Below are 18,263 nucleotides of genomic sequence, written 5' to 3' on the forward strand. Positions count from 1 at the left end.
TGGTTTATTTTGCTTTTGCAAACGTCTTCGCTGCCACCAGCGAGACTCCAAATAAAATAAAAAAAGTTTCTATCCCAGTCAGAAAACCTTATGGCAGCGACAAATATCACAGAAAGCCATCGTCTCTCTCAAAGATTTCATCTCACCATCCACTTAATCCGCTTGCTGTACCTCAGATCTCAAGTAACTTTCATACTGTGGGCTCACTTTAATGGATAGAATCTATTTTTCATGAAAAAGCAGGAAATAAGCTGTCTTTCGTACAAAGATTTACAAAATGTAATCATTGTTGAAATATTCTCTTTGAACTGCCTTGTCCGCAGGGGTGTCTGGCTCCCAATACCCCCGTTTCTTTAGAACACCCTTACAAGTTCTTCTGGTAGATCAGGTACACTGGTGGTTCTGGTCTTTGATGTCTTGAATGAATGAAAGAAAAGCATAATAAAAGAGAGCTGTTGATCAAGCATAAAATACTCTTTAAGCTGACAGAATGGCAGAGTTAACACATTCTAAGCTGCTTTTAGGTTTTTCCTTTTTTCCTCACATTTTCCTGTGCTTTGTGTACAGTGGGGGTTTTTATTTTTTGAAAAGTCTCTGATCTATGTAGTATGCCGTCCTCTAACAAAAAACCGAAATGGGATTGTTTCTCTCTCTTTCTCCCCTTCTTTTTTTTTTTCCTCGCTCTTTCACTCAACTATCTTTTTTTTTTTTAACAGCGAGGGTTACGGTTTAGCATTACTGCAGTGAGCTTTCAGAGTATGACGAAGTTTAGCAGTTATTTTGAAGATTTCAAAGTCAATTTACTAATAAACAAACTTGTTCACTTAACTGTTTAGAAAAGCGGGGGCAAAACTTTAACTCACAAATTGTTTCCAAAGTAAAATGAAGATTCTCTGTCCAAAAGCACAATTGTAAACCGAAAGAGCGACATAAAAATGACCTCACTGTGAGAGAACTTTCTTTTAGAGTCAGAGAAAAGGAAAAGTTTTCTTCCTGTAGATCTAATTTAGATCTTAAGTTCCCATACATTATTTATACATCATATTCAAAGTGCCAGCCTACTCTGCTTGCTGGATTACATTTCAAACATTTGCCATTGATAAGTCTTTGCTGTATTATATTCAGACTAAATGTGAATATGTCATAGCGCAGTCAATCTTTAATCCGCTGAGCTTCAGGTTCGGGCGGCAGGGGGTCCAGCACTCAGAGCATTGCTTTATACTTGAGAAACATCTGGGGCCAGCTGGGACACTTTACTGGAACATTCAGATGTCTGGAACAACAGCAGGAGTTACTGTATGAGTATGTTTTCATAGGTTTGGGAGGGTTTGGGGTGACTTAGTTAAAAACACGAGCTATTCCCAACTTGAGGTTTGAACCCGAGCAGAAATCTTGCCTGAAGTGAGCTTGTTGGTCCCAGGAGAGAAGTGGTTTGGACTACTATACATTTTTAATAGTCAGCAGGCAGAAGTCCATATTACAGAATTATTGCACATAATTTAATGCAGTTTGCCACAATTGGCATTCTCGCAAAAGCTATTGGATGCAGAGCTACTGTACACATCGCCTGGAGACTAGTGTCCCTCCCGGGACAGGTTTTATCTTCCTCGAGACAGTATAAATATGCTCGTAGTGGGGCGTGTGACTCTCCTGGGTTTGGATTTTGGACAACCAGAAGATTCACTCACTGTTTTATGTCCCTTTGGGGATGACCAACATGCTACTTATGTCCCTTTTGGTATTCCATTTTGGAAAATATAATTACTAAATAATTAATCCCAGCTCTAAGAAAATAACTTGCATAGGCACAAAGGTGACCTTGTCTTCAATATTCACCTTTCGGTTTACACAGTAGGATCAAATTTCATGCCTGGAGAAACTCTGGAGAAACCAATAGAAAAGTGGGACGAGTGCAGGCACGGGTGAAGTGGATGTGGTTGCTCTAAGGGCAGGAGCCCTCGCTCCAATTGCACCAGAAGCCAAATTACCACAAACTTCACTCACCCTGGCAGCCTTTTTGAAACCATATCAAAGCCCAGGTTCTGGCCTCTTACTTTCAAATGACCTGCCATAGGGAAGAGCCTTGCCGGCACCTTTCACAAGGCGATGTCTAACGGACCAGCTTGCTACCTAGCTGTTTACATTCTCACTTTATCTTTAAAACTAGAAGGGCTCGTTACCCCGATGCGCCATCCCAGGGTTAATGTTTCTGATTGCCTTGAAGTTCTTGCAATGACCGAAATGTCATCCCCAAACAAAATAAATGAACTGATGCGCCGTGATGAATCCTTGCAGGTGCCCGGCGGTCGTGGTTCAGGTTCAGCTCTGCTGCTCAAACAGCCTCTTTGCCGGCAAGCTCTAAAGCTGCAAGGTTGTTGTTTTTTTTAATTCAGGCTCTTATCAAAGGTGGATTTCCCCGCCTAGGACGGAGCAGTGATAACTTGCTGCAGCCGTGCCAGGGGCAGCAACGGCCGTGGCGCAGCGGCAGACGTGTTTGAAGTCCCGACAGCTGCCGGCGCTCTGCCGGCACCGCGCACCAACCCGGCCGAACCAGGCTAAATCGTAAAGAAAATGGCCGGAGCGGAGCAGGTCTTAGCCCTAAGTGGATGAGGTGAAGAAAAATCTCCTGTGTGTGGAGTATGTCAGAGTTTCAAATGTGTGAATGTCCTTAAATAACCCACATCGCCCGGAGAAATAAGCCAACTGTCACACCCAGTTCTGGATTCCACATTAACAACCTCCTTCCGCAGCGTTAAACTTTGCCCTTGAGGACTTTTGTTTAACTTCTTAATTTGAAAAACAGATAGGGCTGCTTTACAACCTTCACTTTTTGCGCGAACTGAAAGGCCTCATTGTTAACGCAGGGGATGTGCAGGTAGAAGTAAATTTAACAAGTTTTCGTTTGATTGTCTTTCTGTTTGAAAACGCATGAGCCGTGTTCATGGCTAGGCTTGGGAGCCGGGGGTAAAACATGTCGCACAGGAAGGCTGTTTTAAGAAGGTTTTTATAAACAATGGGCCAGTTTCTGCGTTCCTGACGCAGGCAGAAACTGCTACCGAAGTCAATGAGGCACTTTCAGCTTTTCTCCTTTTAAATATCCTGAATCGCGGAGCGCTTCCTCGCTGTTCTTCCAATACAAAGGACCCGATTGTCAGAAGTTGCTGAAGGATTTTTGTGTGTCTGTGCTATCTTCAGAACAGCATAAGAAATAAATAGACTCCCGCTATCAAAGACACATAATTGCCATTTCAGACTTCCTGTTTAGGATTCAGTCAAGTAGATATTGTTTATGGTTCATAAAACCTTACTACTGTGAGGATTCTCAGATACTGGCAGTATAGAGTTTCAACTTTCATGGTGCTGTAAATTAGAAAAAAAAAAAGTGTGATAATACTCCTCCGAGAACAGTAAAATAGAGCTCTGCAATGGTTAAATGGAATTTTATAAGCACATTCGGTGTGGAACTGTTTTGCATTACATGAGTTGAATACCTTAGAGATGACACACATCTGCAGGCACTTTATTAAATCCTTAGTCAGCACTTTTCGACCTGATGAGATTACTTCTTCATTTGACTGGAGAAAGGGAAGCGAAGATCTCGTGCCGGACTGCAGAATTCTTTCTGATGTTTCACCTTGAGCGCCAGGGAAGGACAGCAGGATGCTCCGCAGGACAATACAGACCTGTGGTGGCTCTGACAGCGGTGCGGCAGTAATTGCACTGAGTAGGACCTTTAGCTCCAGTGGATTCATTTAGCTCTAAACTCGCTGGTAGAATAGTACTGCAAAGTAAATAGAAAGGAAATAAAATACAAGCTCTTTTATGAAAACGCGAGGAGATCATATCGTCCTGACTGTATTGTGATAGTGCACATGATTTAAATGGAGATTTTAAATTAAGAAAGGCAATACGCTGTTCTCCGGCTGGGTGTAGTTGGATAGATTACAGGACGTGAAGGGATAAAACGCATGAGGGGGTTCGACGGGAAAGCCCCGCTCGCACCATGTTGTGCAGCACCCTGAAAGAGAGCAAAAAATAAGTCAGCAGTCCCAAGGTACAGACCTGGGCTTCTCCCCCCCCTGCCCCGAGCCCCCTAACCGTGCAAAACACTCGGCAGATCACAACTATCAGAGCTCCCGACACTTAATATGCTTCCCGGACGTGTTCATTTGAGGCGCTGAGGTCTCCTCTCCCCTCGCAGGAAAGTTTCACAGGTGCTTCAGAAGGACAATGGAGTTCTTCAGACATAATCCGGGAAGACTTAGACATGTATAGGAGGCTTGAGGGGGATATGAGATCTTAATATTAGAATGATTAGTAGAAAAGGAGGATCATTCTGTGTGTGCATTTCAGCTGTAAGACGCTCTAAATTAAAACGGTATCCTGAGAGCAGTGCTGGTGGGATCTGATGAGTAAATGCACTCTCTGTCTTGCTGTTCTGCTGCCTCAGCCTATAAAACATTTCATCAAAGCCGGGCTGCAGGAACAGCCAGCGCGCGGTGCAGCTGTTTGCGAGGTACTTGGAGTTTGGCTCCTTTAAAAGCAGCTTTTCAGTAAAGTCAGTCCGGAGCCCCTGCACGGGAGTTTAAAAAATATCCGTGCAGTTCGGTTTGATCCCGTAAGGGTTAATTAAGTTTTGCATCGGTATTAAGGCTGAGCAGTGTCTGCAGGAGTCATATTGACACCCTGGTGCATGGTAACTCTACTCCTTTATTGACATGTTGCTAGTCAAGAGCACAATAGCACTCTGTGTCTGCAAATCATTGCTAAAATCATCTCAAGAAAAAAAAAGTTTGAAAGCCTAACGCTAGACAAAGGCCCCAGAGCTGCACTGCGCAGCGAAAAACTCCAGAGTCAGCAACTTCTATTGATTAAAAACTAACCTTTAAAGTAACTCTCAGAGTGTGTGGTTAGCATTTAAATTTAAACATGTCATGAGTTGATTTGTGTTACTGAATACCAACTCAGAAGGAGTTACATTCACATCAGATTTTTTTTTCTAATTCCCTTAAGCAGCTAAAGTATTTCATGAAATGTCAATAGGGCAGGGGAGAAAAAAAAGGTGTTTTGGAGGGAGGGGACTCGCGCGGAGCCTCGCCGCTTCTTTTCCCATGCAAATAGTCACCCCAAAAAGAAAAGTGTGGGGAGCGAAACACAATAATTAGACCTTTGTCTAACTTTCCCAAGTGCCAGAGAAAGACAGATTAATTAAATACACAACAGTGTTGGTTTTTGGAGTGGGGGTCTCTCTCGCTGTGTAGGTCATAAATTAGGCAGAATAAATACTTCAATGTGTTTGCAGCGGGCTGCTACGTCAGAGCGGCTGGCGGGCGGTGGGAGGGCGCAGCGCGGCTCTTGCTAATGACAGTCACGTCTGGGGCTGTCTGGTTGCTCGTAGCAACGAGACATGATGTAACACCGGGATGAACTTGAACTTGGGGGACTTGAAAAGGGAACAATAGACCAGAGCAATCAATAAAGCCTATTTCAGTGAAGGATTACAGAGCCGCTCTGGGGTAACCTTGTCTGCGAGGCGCAGGCTGAATAGCAAGACGCGTGAAGGAGCGCCGGGCCGTGGGGGAGCGCGGCCGCGCGGGACGGACGGGGCGGATGGACGGATGGACGGACGGGCGGACGGACAGATGGACGGACGGGCCCAGGGCATCCCCGAGGCGGGGGCCGGCAGCGGGAAGGCAGCCTTCGTCCCACCCGGAGCCGGTGGGGAGCAGCCGGCCTCCGCAGCGCGGCAGCTCCCTTCCCGTCCTCCTCTCTACTATCTTTTTTTTGAGCAATCTGCTGCGAAGTCAGAGGGGCCTTGCGAGGCCAGGGCAGCTCCCGCCACCGTCACCCGGCTGCCGAGCCATGTGGCCGGGCCGGCGGTGACGGGAGCCAATTGGACATCTGCGATATAGATTTGAAATGATCGGCGCTGAATTTTTAACCCCTTTGCTCCCCGCTGCGGCCTTGCCACGGCTGCAGGCCTGGCCGAAGGCTGCTGGAGACGCTCCTGCCAGGCCCGGGAGGGCCCGCGGCCCCCGCTCCGCTCCCCCGCAAAACCAGGGGGCCGGGACTTGGCACCGCCTCGCGAATCCTGCAGGAACTCCTCTCTGTTTATGAACTTTACATATGAGAGCTATTTCGCTTAATTACAGCCCGCTTAAGTCTAAATAGAAAATCTGTAGGCAATAGATGGAGCCGATATGGGAATGGCGTGTTTGTATTCAGAAGGGTGAGCGAAGGAAGAGTTCGTTAATGAGGTGTATTGGAAGCGGGACAACTCCTGCGATCGTGCTATTTATTTTACTGGTTCCTACCTCCATGGCAAGACCACATAATCTTGAAGTCCCACACAAAACTTGCCTCAGAGTTTTCTGTAAATGTTCATAAATCCTCCCTGGGTTGATTGTACTATCAATCAAGTCAGACGCTGAAAAGGAATAGAGGAAAAAGTTGGTAAAACTTGTCGTCAGTTTATACCTGCACACGTATGCACCTCATACATTACAGGGCCCAGACTAAAAACACGGGGTGTCAGCAGCAGCTCTCTAATACCTGGGCCTTTCTGCTCGTTTTCTTTTACTTCGGGCTAAATCGCTGCTGCTCGTTGGCGTGCTCCCACCGCGACGTGTCGCTGCCCCTGCGCGTGGTCCCCGGGCCTTACACTGCCCTCATTCATCTGGGGTTCGGGTTGGCACGGCCCGTCGGGGTCTCCCCGGCACTGTCCCAGCCTCTCAGCCCCACGTGTTGTCCTGCCAGGGAGTGGAACTGCTTTCTGTGCCCCGGCATCTGCGCCTTTGGGTTAAGGACGGTATTGTTGTGTGCTCCGCAGAGCTAAAATCCCAGGCAATTTCCTCTCTTTGGAAAGGAAAAAAAAAAAAAAAGATTTTTTTTTCCCCAAAGAAAAGCTATTAGTTGAGGTTTGCATTTTGTTTTGAAACACAAGTATGCCCAGAGATACGGGACGTTTTCGCTGATCCACTTTCCCCCAGATTTGCTTTATCCTCGCTTTTCTCTAGCGATCCACTTTCTCCTAAGAAAACAGCCCTGTTGTTGAATTTCTGTGCATCTGTTCCAGTGAGACAGTTGAAGCAGGGCAGTATAAAGCAACAGATGCTTATGCTGGCACATGCCTAAATACCCAAGAAAACCCCGACTGCAGGGTGATAAATGGCACCGAGACGCGAATGTGTATCGCCTTTTCAGGGGATTAGACAAAAGTGAGCTAGAGGGATCTTCAAGCCATAATCTATTAAAAAGATTGATAACTTGTAACATGACATGACCCCCGTGTTCGTCTGTAGCTATGTCCAGCGACTGTCGCTGAAAAAAAAATATATTGATTTGTACAGTATTTTTAATTAAGCTTTGTAATTAGGTCGATTCGTCACAGCCTCAATTAGCCCCCCTCTTGGCGGCTGAGGATCGCCGCGGCGCTCGGAGCCCTTCCCGCGGCAGCGAAAGCGAGCGGCCGGGCTGACGAAGTCTCCTCTTCTCTTTTGCAGTCCTGGTACCTGGGATAAAAGTCTCCGCTTCCCACCACCCACCGGACAGACCACCTGACCCCTTCCCACCTCTGTAACACGAAGCAGCAGCAACGCAGCGCAGCGACTTCACATCGGCGGAAGGGGAGGCGAGCAGACACCGACAGCAAACTCGTACATGGAAATGGCAAACGTTATGGTTGAATGGCAAAGGCCGTAACTTTTTCGAGATTTTTTTTTTTTTTTTAGACAACTTTAGGACTGTTGTAATTTCTCCTATGGTGCTGGAAATGGTTGGGCTTCATAACTTTTGAAGTGTTTCATTGGTAGTGTAAGCGTTAGGTGACACTGAGTAGAACTAGCCTCTGCTGCTGCTTACCAACTCGCTGTTGTAACACACTTTCCATATGGAGCCTAACTGTTTTACAGTATCCTCATCGATTTTTTCCCATACAGGTGTGAGACTTCTTGAGAAATCATGAAACACACTTAAACTATAACTTTTGTAGTAGCTGAATTCTGCAATATATAACTTACCGGACAGACATAGAGCATGTTTTTCTGTAACATATCGGAAAAAAAATGCAGGTTTTTTTTGTTGTTCTTTTTTTTTTTTTTTTACAGTCGGCACTTAGATACGTAACATGAACCATAAGAGCATTGTCAACAATTTTTTTCCACTCGATTGCAGAGCGATTTAAAACATCGAACTACTACTATTCACTAAAAAAAAAAAAAAGAAAAAAAAGAAAAAAAAGTTTGAAATGCTGCACTTACATTAAAAAAAACATTTTTCAACAATTTTCAACAATTACACAAAAATTCACGCAGAAATGGGGAAGTTGGTCTGTTTTGACAGAAACTGACAGGAATCAATCAAAACAATCGAATTTTGAATTGAGTAAAGTGCAATTTCATTGGATAGCTAAATATCTTTGTAAGATAGAGATTGTTGAAAATTCTATTTTTGTTTTCCAAGTCCTTCCACCCCAGGACTCTAAATTATTGGGGTAAAAAACAGCCTTGCAAGAAAAAGGGGAGCTATTTTTGCTTTTTATGTTTTTTATTGTTGAACTTGTATCCCTTTAAAACTGAAGGAAAATTAAAAAAAAAAAAAAACAAATCTAATGGTGCTTTTACCACAATATGTTAACTACATTAAATGCTAATTAATCATTTTCTGTTATCAAAGCACATAACTAAAATTAAATCATAATATCTGTTAATTTTATAAGCTAAAAGTCACTATAATGGATTATGCCAATTCTGACAAATTTTACGTGTTTCCGGCAATATAGGGTTTATCAGTTCTCAAACACCTTGGGAATAATATAGAACGGTCCAGAAATTAAAACACCTTTGTGTCCCTGAACTGGTACATTTTCTGGACTGCGAAGAAAACAATACAGAAACAAATGCTGATATTACAACTTATGCCAGTTCAAAGCAAGGGCACTTGCTGAAGAAGAAAAAAAGAAAAAAAAAAAGTTTGGACCCCAAACGTCCTGTATCTTATGTACAAAAAAAAGGAAAAAAAAAGAAAAAAAAAAAGAGTGCAAGTGATTTTTTCTATCAGACAGCGGAGCACCCCTTTGCTTCACATGCAACTTTAAGAAGGTTTCCTATACTATACATATATATACGTTCTGGTTGGCAAGTCCAGCTAATCAGAGAAAGTCTCTGCATGTTCTAGTGTTAGTAACTAATTTTTATATAGTTAATGTAGGGTAAAGTAGAGTGCATTAAGACACAATATTGTAATCCCTATTCCAGGCACTTGCCTTTAAACTATGTTTGTTCGACCCTTCAGAAGGGTTTCTACTACTGTCCTATACAATCAAGTAACTGAAATTCTTGGGAAGACACTTTGCTCCTCATCTTTTCCCTGAAACAATGTTTTGTTTTGTTTTCTTAATTTGCACGAAACAAAAAAAAAATTCCATATCAATGTGCCTTGCCCTGGATAGCGATTATTTGTGGAATTGTTGCACATGTTCCTATATTGAAAGGGGTTTTTCCCTAGTCAAGCATTTGGAGACACTTTTTGTAAATGTGACTTTTATGTCAGCCATTGTCAGTTTCAACATCTAGAATTAAATAGGATGTTAGTTGTTCCGCAGATAGGAGTAGTGTTTATTGTCCTGTATGGTCAGTGGCAGTGCTATTCTGAGATCTGTAGATGCTAGATTATCAGTATTTTTGGATGTTGCTGCATTTTACATTTTATTTGGAGTCTTCCTTTTGTTTTGTTTTTTTCCCAGATATATGAAAATATGCAATACCTGCTTATATCATGTAGAAAAGCTTAGCAATTATTAATTTTTCTTTTAATTTTTTTTTATTTGACCAAAGTTGGTGCTGCACTTGACGCAGTGTGTTTTAGGTGTTTGTCTTTGTACTTTTGTGATTTTGAATGCACATGCAGGAAGGGCTCTTCTTAGAGAAGCAGTCAAACTGTGAAGCACTAAGCTGAACCCTGCTTCAAGCAATTTTTGTTTTACAACTGTTCCTTTCACAAGCAAGCCTTAAAAAAAAAAAAAAACTTCCTTTTTCTTCAGATCCCACACCCATTTTTATTAGCAGACTGCAATCAATCCACATTCAATAAAAGTATATAATGCCCATTTTTATATGCACGTTTTTAAACTTCCAAGTTCTGAAAATTGTTTACTGGTTATTCTCTATTTAAGGAAAAAATAAAATGTTTTGGATTTTCATATGTGTCTGATAAGTGGTTGAGTAGTCATTTTGCTCTATTGTATTGTGTGATTGTTAGTATATGGTATCACATCCTCTAGCCAGCATCCTTTGCCTTCCCTATAGCACTTAGCTGGGCATTACTTTATTAAGACATATGTGCACTAAAAAAAATAGCAGCTTTCAGTGCTTCACAGTGAAGGGAAAAAAGCCTAGACAAACATTTTGTCAGAACCTTGCTATGAGACAAGGTATTACCAGTAAATTGGTTGTATATACAATAAAATTGCACCCTTTTTTAAACAAAACAAACTAAGCAATAGTTTGGGCAGTTAGTTGTTTTTAGTGAGCATGTTGTAGTCATGGCTGCAAAGAGAGAGAATTAAACTGCCCACTCAGAAGATATGTAATTTGTATGTTGTATAGTTTTATTGATTACACTGATTTATTCTACCCTATTTTATAATGCAGGACTTTTGTAATGTTGTTTAAATGAGGAAAAATTTCTGTCAAATTAGCTTAGTGGAATTTCTGATTGTTCGTTATAAAGGCAGCGTTCATAGAATTGCTTTTTTTTTTTTTTTTTTTCCTTTGGGAACTGGATTTAAGTTAAAAACTTTCCTGTTTCCTTTTTGTATGTATTTAAATACAGTTATTTTTCTTCTCTCAATGGTATAGCATATTCCTATGCTTGAGAAGTATAGGCTACTGAAGAACCATTGTAAATGGACATTACAGGTATGCTGTATTTTTGAAGGTATTTTGTCATATTAAGTTTGATGACGCTAAAGTTAGGGAATTCTGAGCAGAATTGCGAGAAAAAAAAAATGTTTTAAAGGCTTTAAAACATTAGGTAGGCGGTCGAGGGTGTTAACCAACAGGGGTTGTAAAGCATTACACACTAAATCCAGTTTTTTGTTCACCTTGCTGTCACGCAGCCGCCGCGGCAGCAGGCCGAGGAGCAGAGGCCTGGCAGGGCAGCGCCGTGCCCGCGCCCCGGCCCTGGCTCAGCAGCAGGTTTCGGGCCCTCTTCCCTCCAGGTTGCTCTAGCAGTTATTTTTTTCGTCACGCGAACGACTTTTTTCTCCCCTCCCCGTCTCCTTCTCTCCAGAAGTTGTCAGACGCACAAATTCTCTGACCTGCAGTCACCCACCCACCCATCCAAATTGAAAGGCCTAGAAAAGTGCTTAGCGCGAACTGACTTTGCCAGTTAATTCCTTTCTTTTTCCTCTTTTTGAACTAGGGCACTTGCTTTTATCATGCCGCACACCCCAGCAATGCCATTATTTATTCCTCTTCCTTTATAATAAAAACTTTCGGGCTTAAAGTTAGGCAGCCATGGTACACTTTGTCTCTGCTGTTTTTTCCCCCTCCCCCTTAAGGCCGAAGGGGAACAGAAACACAAAGTTTTCTCAACTCCACAGTATTCAGTCAGCCCACAGGAATATGCAAAATCCCTCTAACATTTTTTTTTTCTTTCTCTATTCCTCTTTGTTCCGTATATTTGCAGCTTTGTAGTAACAGTGTTATAAAATATTTACTGTACAAAAATACAAAAAACCCAGATACATAGCCTAAAACAGTTTTTTTTTCCTTGTGGTGAATTTTTTTTAAGAATGTCAGTTAATATTGTACTTTGCATTGTGTCTCTGGAAATATCTTTTTTTTTTTTTTTTGGTAGAAGGCCTCCATCGAACAAAATTAAAACCATAACCGGCATGACAATGTAAGGAGAGCTTCAATGGCACCTAAACAATAAATAAATAACAAAATAAACCTCATGAGGTCTGTTGGAGGCAGGTCTTGTGAAGTTAACACTGCCTGCTAGGCAGGATTTTCATTAAATCAAGCTTACAATGCCAATTTTGTCTTGAAGTCAATGCATGTATTACTGTTTGACAGTAAACCCAGCTATGCCATCATCAAGTCCAAGGCTGCGCAATAGTCTAATTAGTATCGAGTACATTTTCCTTTTATTTTTTCCAATAAAAAAGCAGTGGGATGAAAATTGCTTTGATATATAGCAGGTAACATTGAAGCTATTCCATAGCACTTAACTGTAGTGAATACTGTGTCACCAATTCTGAAATCAATTTAATGTTTAATGCAAATCCATTACATGGTGCTATTACAGGCTGGCAAAATGATTTACAAAAATGTGACAACTTGGGCTCAATTCACTCTGCTTTCCAACAATGTAAATGCATAGCAGTGTTTATCTGCATGAAAACTATGCACTAATCTATCTGAAAAAAAAAAAAAAAGAAAAGAATATATCAACTTTGGTATCTACTTTCCGTTTACTTCAATCCTTGCCTTTTTGGTCATTGTTATAATGCCAGCTTTAGGACAGAAAGAGTTATAAGAAAACCAGCATAATACCTGATATATTAAAATGTAGTGCCTGTGAAATCTGTATTATATTGCTCTTCTGAAGTAAGATTTTTCTACACCGGTAGCCTTCGCTGTCTGTCAGAACCTTCTGATATAGGTGATGTAAAATAACCGTACAATATTAATGCATGCTATTCCATAATGCTTAGTAGCTGTATGAATATTACTCAAAGTTATGTTAGTCTTTTTTTCTGACTTGGTTCTTGTCAGATAGGTTTAAAGATATTTCACTGAGAACGCAAATTCTGTCTTTTCTTGATTTGGGGTGTTTTCAGTATTTTGGAGGTATACATTTACTTAAATTCAGTATTACTTGTGTTTTGGGTTTTTTTTCTTTTTTTTCTTTTTTTTTTCCTTTTTTTTTCCTTTTTTTTTTTTTTTTTTTTTTCCAGAGGGCAGGACATGGTGTTTGAGACCAGAAATCCGTGCCTGGTAAGATTTTTGTCTCAAAAAGCTACCCTAAGAATTCAAAGAGCTTGCTCTGAAGAACATACCATAAAGTTCAAATTTTAAGGGACAGTCCTTTAAACCCATAAACGAGATTGAGCTCGTCTTGCAAGAGATTTCTTAATGGGCAGCGGTTAACCAGGTACCCATGCTTGACCCTTCTTCACACCAGACTTCCTCATATAGAAGAAAAACCCTTAAAAAAAAAAAAAAAAAGAAAAAAAGAAAAAAAAAACCTCATGTGGTTGTTTAGTTTCATGCACAGTTGCAATATTTTTCTTCAGACAAACTCTGTACAAACTTTGGGCCCGATTCATAAAAGCTCATTTGCTATTAACACGGGACTCTGGTGGGCTTTTCTCATCCAAATTTCGGATCGCTTTCTGTCCGAGGACACGCTCTGGCCGGTCCTTCTTTCCCCAGCACGCGCGCCTGCTCGCTTTCCTCACCCTCCCCTTCCCCTCCCCACCTCCCCTAACTCCAAACGAGAACAAAAATCGATGGGCCGCGGGGCCGCGGAGGCAGGAGGGGAGGAAGCGCAGGCCCATGCTCCGACACCTCAAACGCACAGGCGTGCGAGAGAAAAGGGGGAGGCAGCGGACGGGGACGACCCCGAGCCGCGCTCCGGCCCTTGCGAGGTTTTGTTGAGGTACACGCTGCTCAATTACAAAAGAGATTCTGTCTGTACCAGAAAAACGCGCTAGATTGCTACCTCTGAGCTCTAGAGAAAACCTTCGTAAAGGAGAACACCTGTATACAATGTGAACTTTTGTACTTTGTACGCTTTTTTTTAGGGAAGACTATTTTCCACTTAGTTAATCTTCTATGCTCGAGCATGAACAAAAACAATTGTGTTCAGTGAAATCCCCCCCCCTTTTATCTACATCCACAAATTAATATGAGGGAAAAAAAAAGAAGAGTTTCTAGACGGAGCATGGTAGGAAGAGATCCCCCGGCTTGGCATCTCTGCCTTGGCCGCTGCTTGCTCTCGCTGCGGGCATCCCTCGGGGGAAAGGGCTGCAAAATTCCTTGCTTTGGAAACACAATCAAGGAGAAAGCCCCGCTTTGGATGGCTCAGCGGTTTCTCCGCGCAGTTGAACTTTGACCTAGCCCTGGCCCGCTTTCCGAGACTGGTCCAGCCAAGTCCCTCGGTGTCGCTTTTAAATCCGGGGCACTAAAATTTCCACTGGCCGCGTGAAAGATCTGCTGCAAATTCACTTGACACCCGTGTTAATACCATGTCGTGTTCATTTTTTTATGAGTCAGGCCCCTCGTGCCTCTAGTATACTTGTATTGACTCTCATAGTTACCATTTTAGTTTTACTGTGTTCTGTGAAAAAAATTGTAATTGGTTGAGAATCACTGTGGGCATCCATTCTTATTCAACTAAGTCTCCGCAGGTTTTTTGAGCTGGTGTGGATTAGTTTAACTCTTGTATTCAACCATTAGTGCTACCACCTTCTCACATTACAATACAATTACTGGAAGCAAGTACTGCATTTCCTATGCAACAAAAAAGGAAAATAAAAAATTGCTAATGCTAACGGGCCGTGTTGTTATTTACTTGCACAGGGTATCTGCGCGCTCGCGGCACTGCGGGACTCGCTGCGAGGCCGAGTGCTCCGGGTACGACACACGGGGCCGGCACCAGCCCGCCCACCTCGCTGCTCCGGGGTCCCCAAACTGCAGGAATTTGGTTAAATCGAACCGCAGCCGGCGCATCAGCTGTGCTGTCGGTGTCCCCTGCACACAAAATCGCTCCTGCCGTGGTAACCAGCTGCATCCCAGCGAACCTCTGCAGGTTAAATCGCTCACAGTCAAGACACGAAGCACTTTGAGTAAAAATTAACCGAGATTAATTAATTCTGCAAATGCCACGATGTATCTTTAAAGGGAGCTAAGCGCTAAAAACGCCACCACGTTGGCCAAGCGCCGCGGTGCCGGCTGCGTTTCAGCCGCTGATGATGGAGACCTCGCAGCCAGCCCGGGCCGTGCTGTCCTGCACCTCCCTGCGGGGCTTCTGGGGTGCGGGGCAGAAAGCGCAGCTTTCTTCACTGCACTTTGAGGTTTTTCCTCACGTGATGCCTTTTTCCCGAAAGAAACACGCAGAAGTTAAGATTTGCAGAAGGCAATTTTTTGCATTTAAGCAGTTCTGCCTGCTTTCTACATAAACGCTGGCACAAGGCTGGGGCAGCTGTGCTGGTGGCCCTGCAGGGACAGGAGGTGGGGAGCCTTGGGTGCACACCCCTTCCCCGGGCAGCACCAGCTGTGAAACAGCTCTTCCTTCTTCTTTTGGGGAAAATCAGTGTTTCCCACTAACTAGGTGCCCGAAGCTCACAAAGCGCGGGTATTTCTTTTCTGACCACCCCCCCCACACCTGTTTCATTTCGGGCTTCGTGGCCAGGATGGGAGGTTTGGGCCGTGCACAGATCTAATGCCACCGTCCTCTGGTGCCCCCTCCACACCCCTCACCATGCCTCTGGCCTCATCTGGCCAGTGGCAGCTCTGTGCCTGGTCACTGCTCCAGACACGGCACCAGCGTTTGGGAAGAAAGCTCGTCCCGGCGCTGCAGGAGAGAGCCCGAACGCTGGCGGTGCTCAGAGGGAACCAGGAGGGGCTCCAGGGGGTCGGCCGGATCCTGCCCCACGCAGGGCAAAAGCTGTAGGGGAGCAGCCACCCATGGGGCCTGGCCTTGGTCGCCCTCTCCCTCTTGCTTGCTGCTTGTCTTGCACTCTTCCCTTCTCGCTTTCTCCTTCTTTCTTCCTGCAGGAAAAAAAAAAAGGTCTCCATCAGCACCTAAGGAAATAAATCCCATTCATTATTTATCGCTATGAAAAAGTGTCAGCTGGGATCGGAGTGCAAGAAGAATACACAATAGCCCAACAATAAAAAAAACAAAAATTTTGGGTGGGAGAATCACCAAGTGGTGTTCAGGCAGAGAAAAATTTCGCTGCCCTGACCTGGGGGGAGAAGCAACGGAGGTGTTGAGGGGCCTGCGGGACGCGAAGCCCATCGGCGCAGGCACATTGCAGGGCACAGGCGACACGTGCACACACCCCGGCTCGTCCCGCTCGTGCACATGCACGCGGGTGGGATTGCACATGCACACGCACACACACACACGTGAGGTTTCATTTATCACCGTTTGATCACGCCTCTCCCCTCCTGCGCAGCCGGGCAGCGGCACCTCGGGCGGAGCGGTGGTGGTGATCAACGCCGAGTTTCGACCTTTGGCTTTTTCACCTTTCCTTCCCCAAATCCGGGCCGTGCCCAGTTGCTTTTGCGTCAAAGCTATATAACATTCAGAAACGCTCACACTTCTCTCAAGCTTATTGTTATTACAAAGATATCCCGAAGGTATTACTTACACGTCACGAAGCAACGGCCCTTTAAACTCATATTAGTGGCGGATCTGGCTACTTAATCTCTTCCTTAAAAGTAAAAGTTCCCGATGATACGGAAAGGAAGAGGCTCGGGAGCGTGAGCGAGGCAGCGGGTTCGTCTGATGTCTTTTATCTGCCACAGACAAGCCGAGCCTGGAAATATTTATTGGTTCAGTCCTTCAGCAACATGGTATTAATTGCCGCCGAGTGTTTTGATAGGTAGTTAGCACAAGGGTATTAATGAAAATAGCACCACTTCATTTTAAAATTAACTACTTGGCCATTCAGCAACATGAGCTGATAAATTATGGCAATAAATTCGCGACTGAGATTTATGCAATGGCACCGCGCGCTCCCACGGCGCGGGGGCCCTCGTCGCCCCCATGCCTCCACGCAGCTTTGTGGGTGCCTTAAATCCCTGCAGACGCTCGGGCCCGGGAGTTTCACAACCTCTCGGGTCAGTTCTGGTGCTCTTTAAAACCGACGGCGCTGGGGGCAGCTACACCAGAGCCCCCAGCAGAGTGGGGAGCCCCGCAGGACTGAAACCACCACATGCCCCACGTTGTTGGTTTGATTACAGCAGGTGCCCGACCTGCCCATGCCACAGCGCCCAAATAAATCCTCCCATGCTCCCCAAAACCTTAGAAACGGGGAGCTGGGCAGCTGTTGCTGCAGACCTGCAGGGTCTGATGTTGTTGTTGTTGTTGTTGGCTGATGAATGGCCTCGCACTTGCCAACGCCGGACCAGCGTCTGCTGATTCCCGTCCCTCTCTTCCCTTCCAAGAGGCAGAAGCAAACCAGGGCTGTGATCGAGGTCAAACCCAAGCCCACCCCTTTCTCTGGGATATTTTCCAACATTTTCTTTCGCTCAGGTGGGGTTTTTCTGCATCCCATCTCTCAGAGGCCAGAGGATGTGCCAGGTTTGTCTGCACGCGGCCATCAGTGCACAAGCCGAGAGCAAACCCGCTCTGCCTGCGGCACCTGCGGCACCAAAGCAGCCCCGGCCCTGGCACAAACCTTGCTCGCCCAGGACATAAAGCCTCTCGTGAGCGCCGTCCATAACCCGCCTTTTTTGACAAAGAAATATTAATCTGTGAAAAATGAATGGCAACTCCCTGCCTTAGGCAGCGAAGAAATTGGAAAATGTTCCTATAAATGTGATTCATATGACATAATACCTGCCCGCATATTGCATTATCCAAACCTATTAGAATGGAGATGCAGCCAACTATTTTGTTATATGGGGTTTAATCTTTTTCCCCATTGTTCATTATTACCCTACAGAAATTTCATAACCTGGCATCTTTTTTTTTTTTTTTTTCCCCTTCTAGTTGTGGCTTTTCCCTTGTGCCATCCCAGTGGGTTGAAATGAGTGCAAAACACCCCAAAAAGTGCCCAGCGTCTGCGTGCTGTGGGTAGAGGGCACAAACCTGCTGGGGGTGTCAGCAGCAGGGTGCTGAACGAGGGCACGGGGGGGGGTCTCAGGGTGGCACCCCCAGCTCTGGGGTAGCCACGTGGGCAGCGGGCTGGGAGGGCACTGCGGGTCCCCCGGGATGTCTCCGCTCTTTAGACAACCACGAGCGATGTGCTCTCCTTCCAAACTAGTGCATTTTGTTACCGGGCGGGAGATGCACCCGTTTCGTAGAAAATTCAGCTAAATGTTGCATTTATTTATAAACGTGACAAATTTAATAGGGTAGGAAAGGTATTTGAATTATTGATTGTTAAATATTTAAGCTCCGAGTACCCATCCATCAACATGTGTGAGAAAGCTCAGGACAGATTTATGATGTTGGAGTTTTCCTGGTTAGCTGGCACTTGGCATTTCTATTAATTATATCCCACACACTCCTTTTTTTGT

The 18,263-nt window shown here is 44.5% G+C and overlaps 1 protein-coding gene across 50 annotated transcripts in view; it reads left to right on the plus strand.

Moving 5' to 3' along the window:
- Positions 1-14,563, plus strand: part of NFIA (nuclear factor I A) — a 352,139-nt gene extending 337,576 nt beyond the window's left edge. For all 50 annotated transcript variants that reach the window (XM_083846021.1, XM_083846019.1, XM_083846041.1 and 47 more), the window contains one exon: positions 7,503-14,563. In XM_083846021.1, coding sequence (XP_083702147.1) covers positions 7,503-7,520 — 18 coding nt within the window. In that variant the 3' untranslated portion in view covers positions 7,521-14,563. The remainder of the gene's footprint in view (positions 1-7,502) is intronic.
- The last annotated feature ends 3,700 nt before the right edge of the window (positions 14,564-18,263 follow it).

This window comes from Anser anser (genome assembly GCF_964211835.1).
Source record: "Anser anser genome assembly, chromosome: 8".
In the NCBI taxonomy this organism is placed as follows: domain Eukaryota; kingdom Metazoa; phylum Chordata; class Aves; order Anseriformes; family Anatidae; genus Anser; species Anser anser.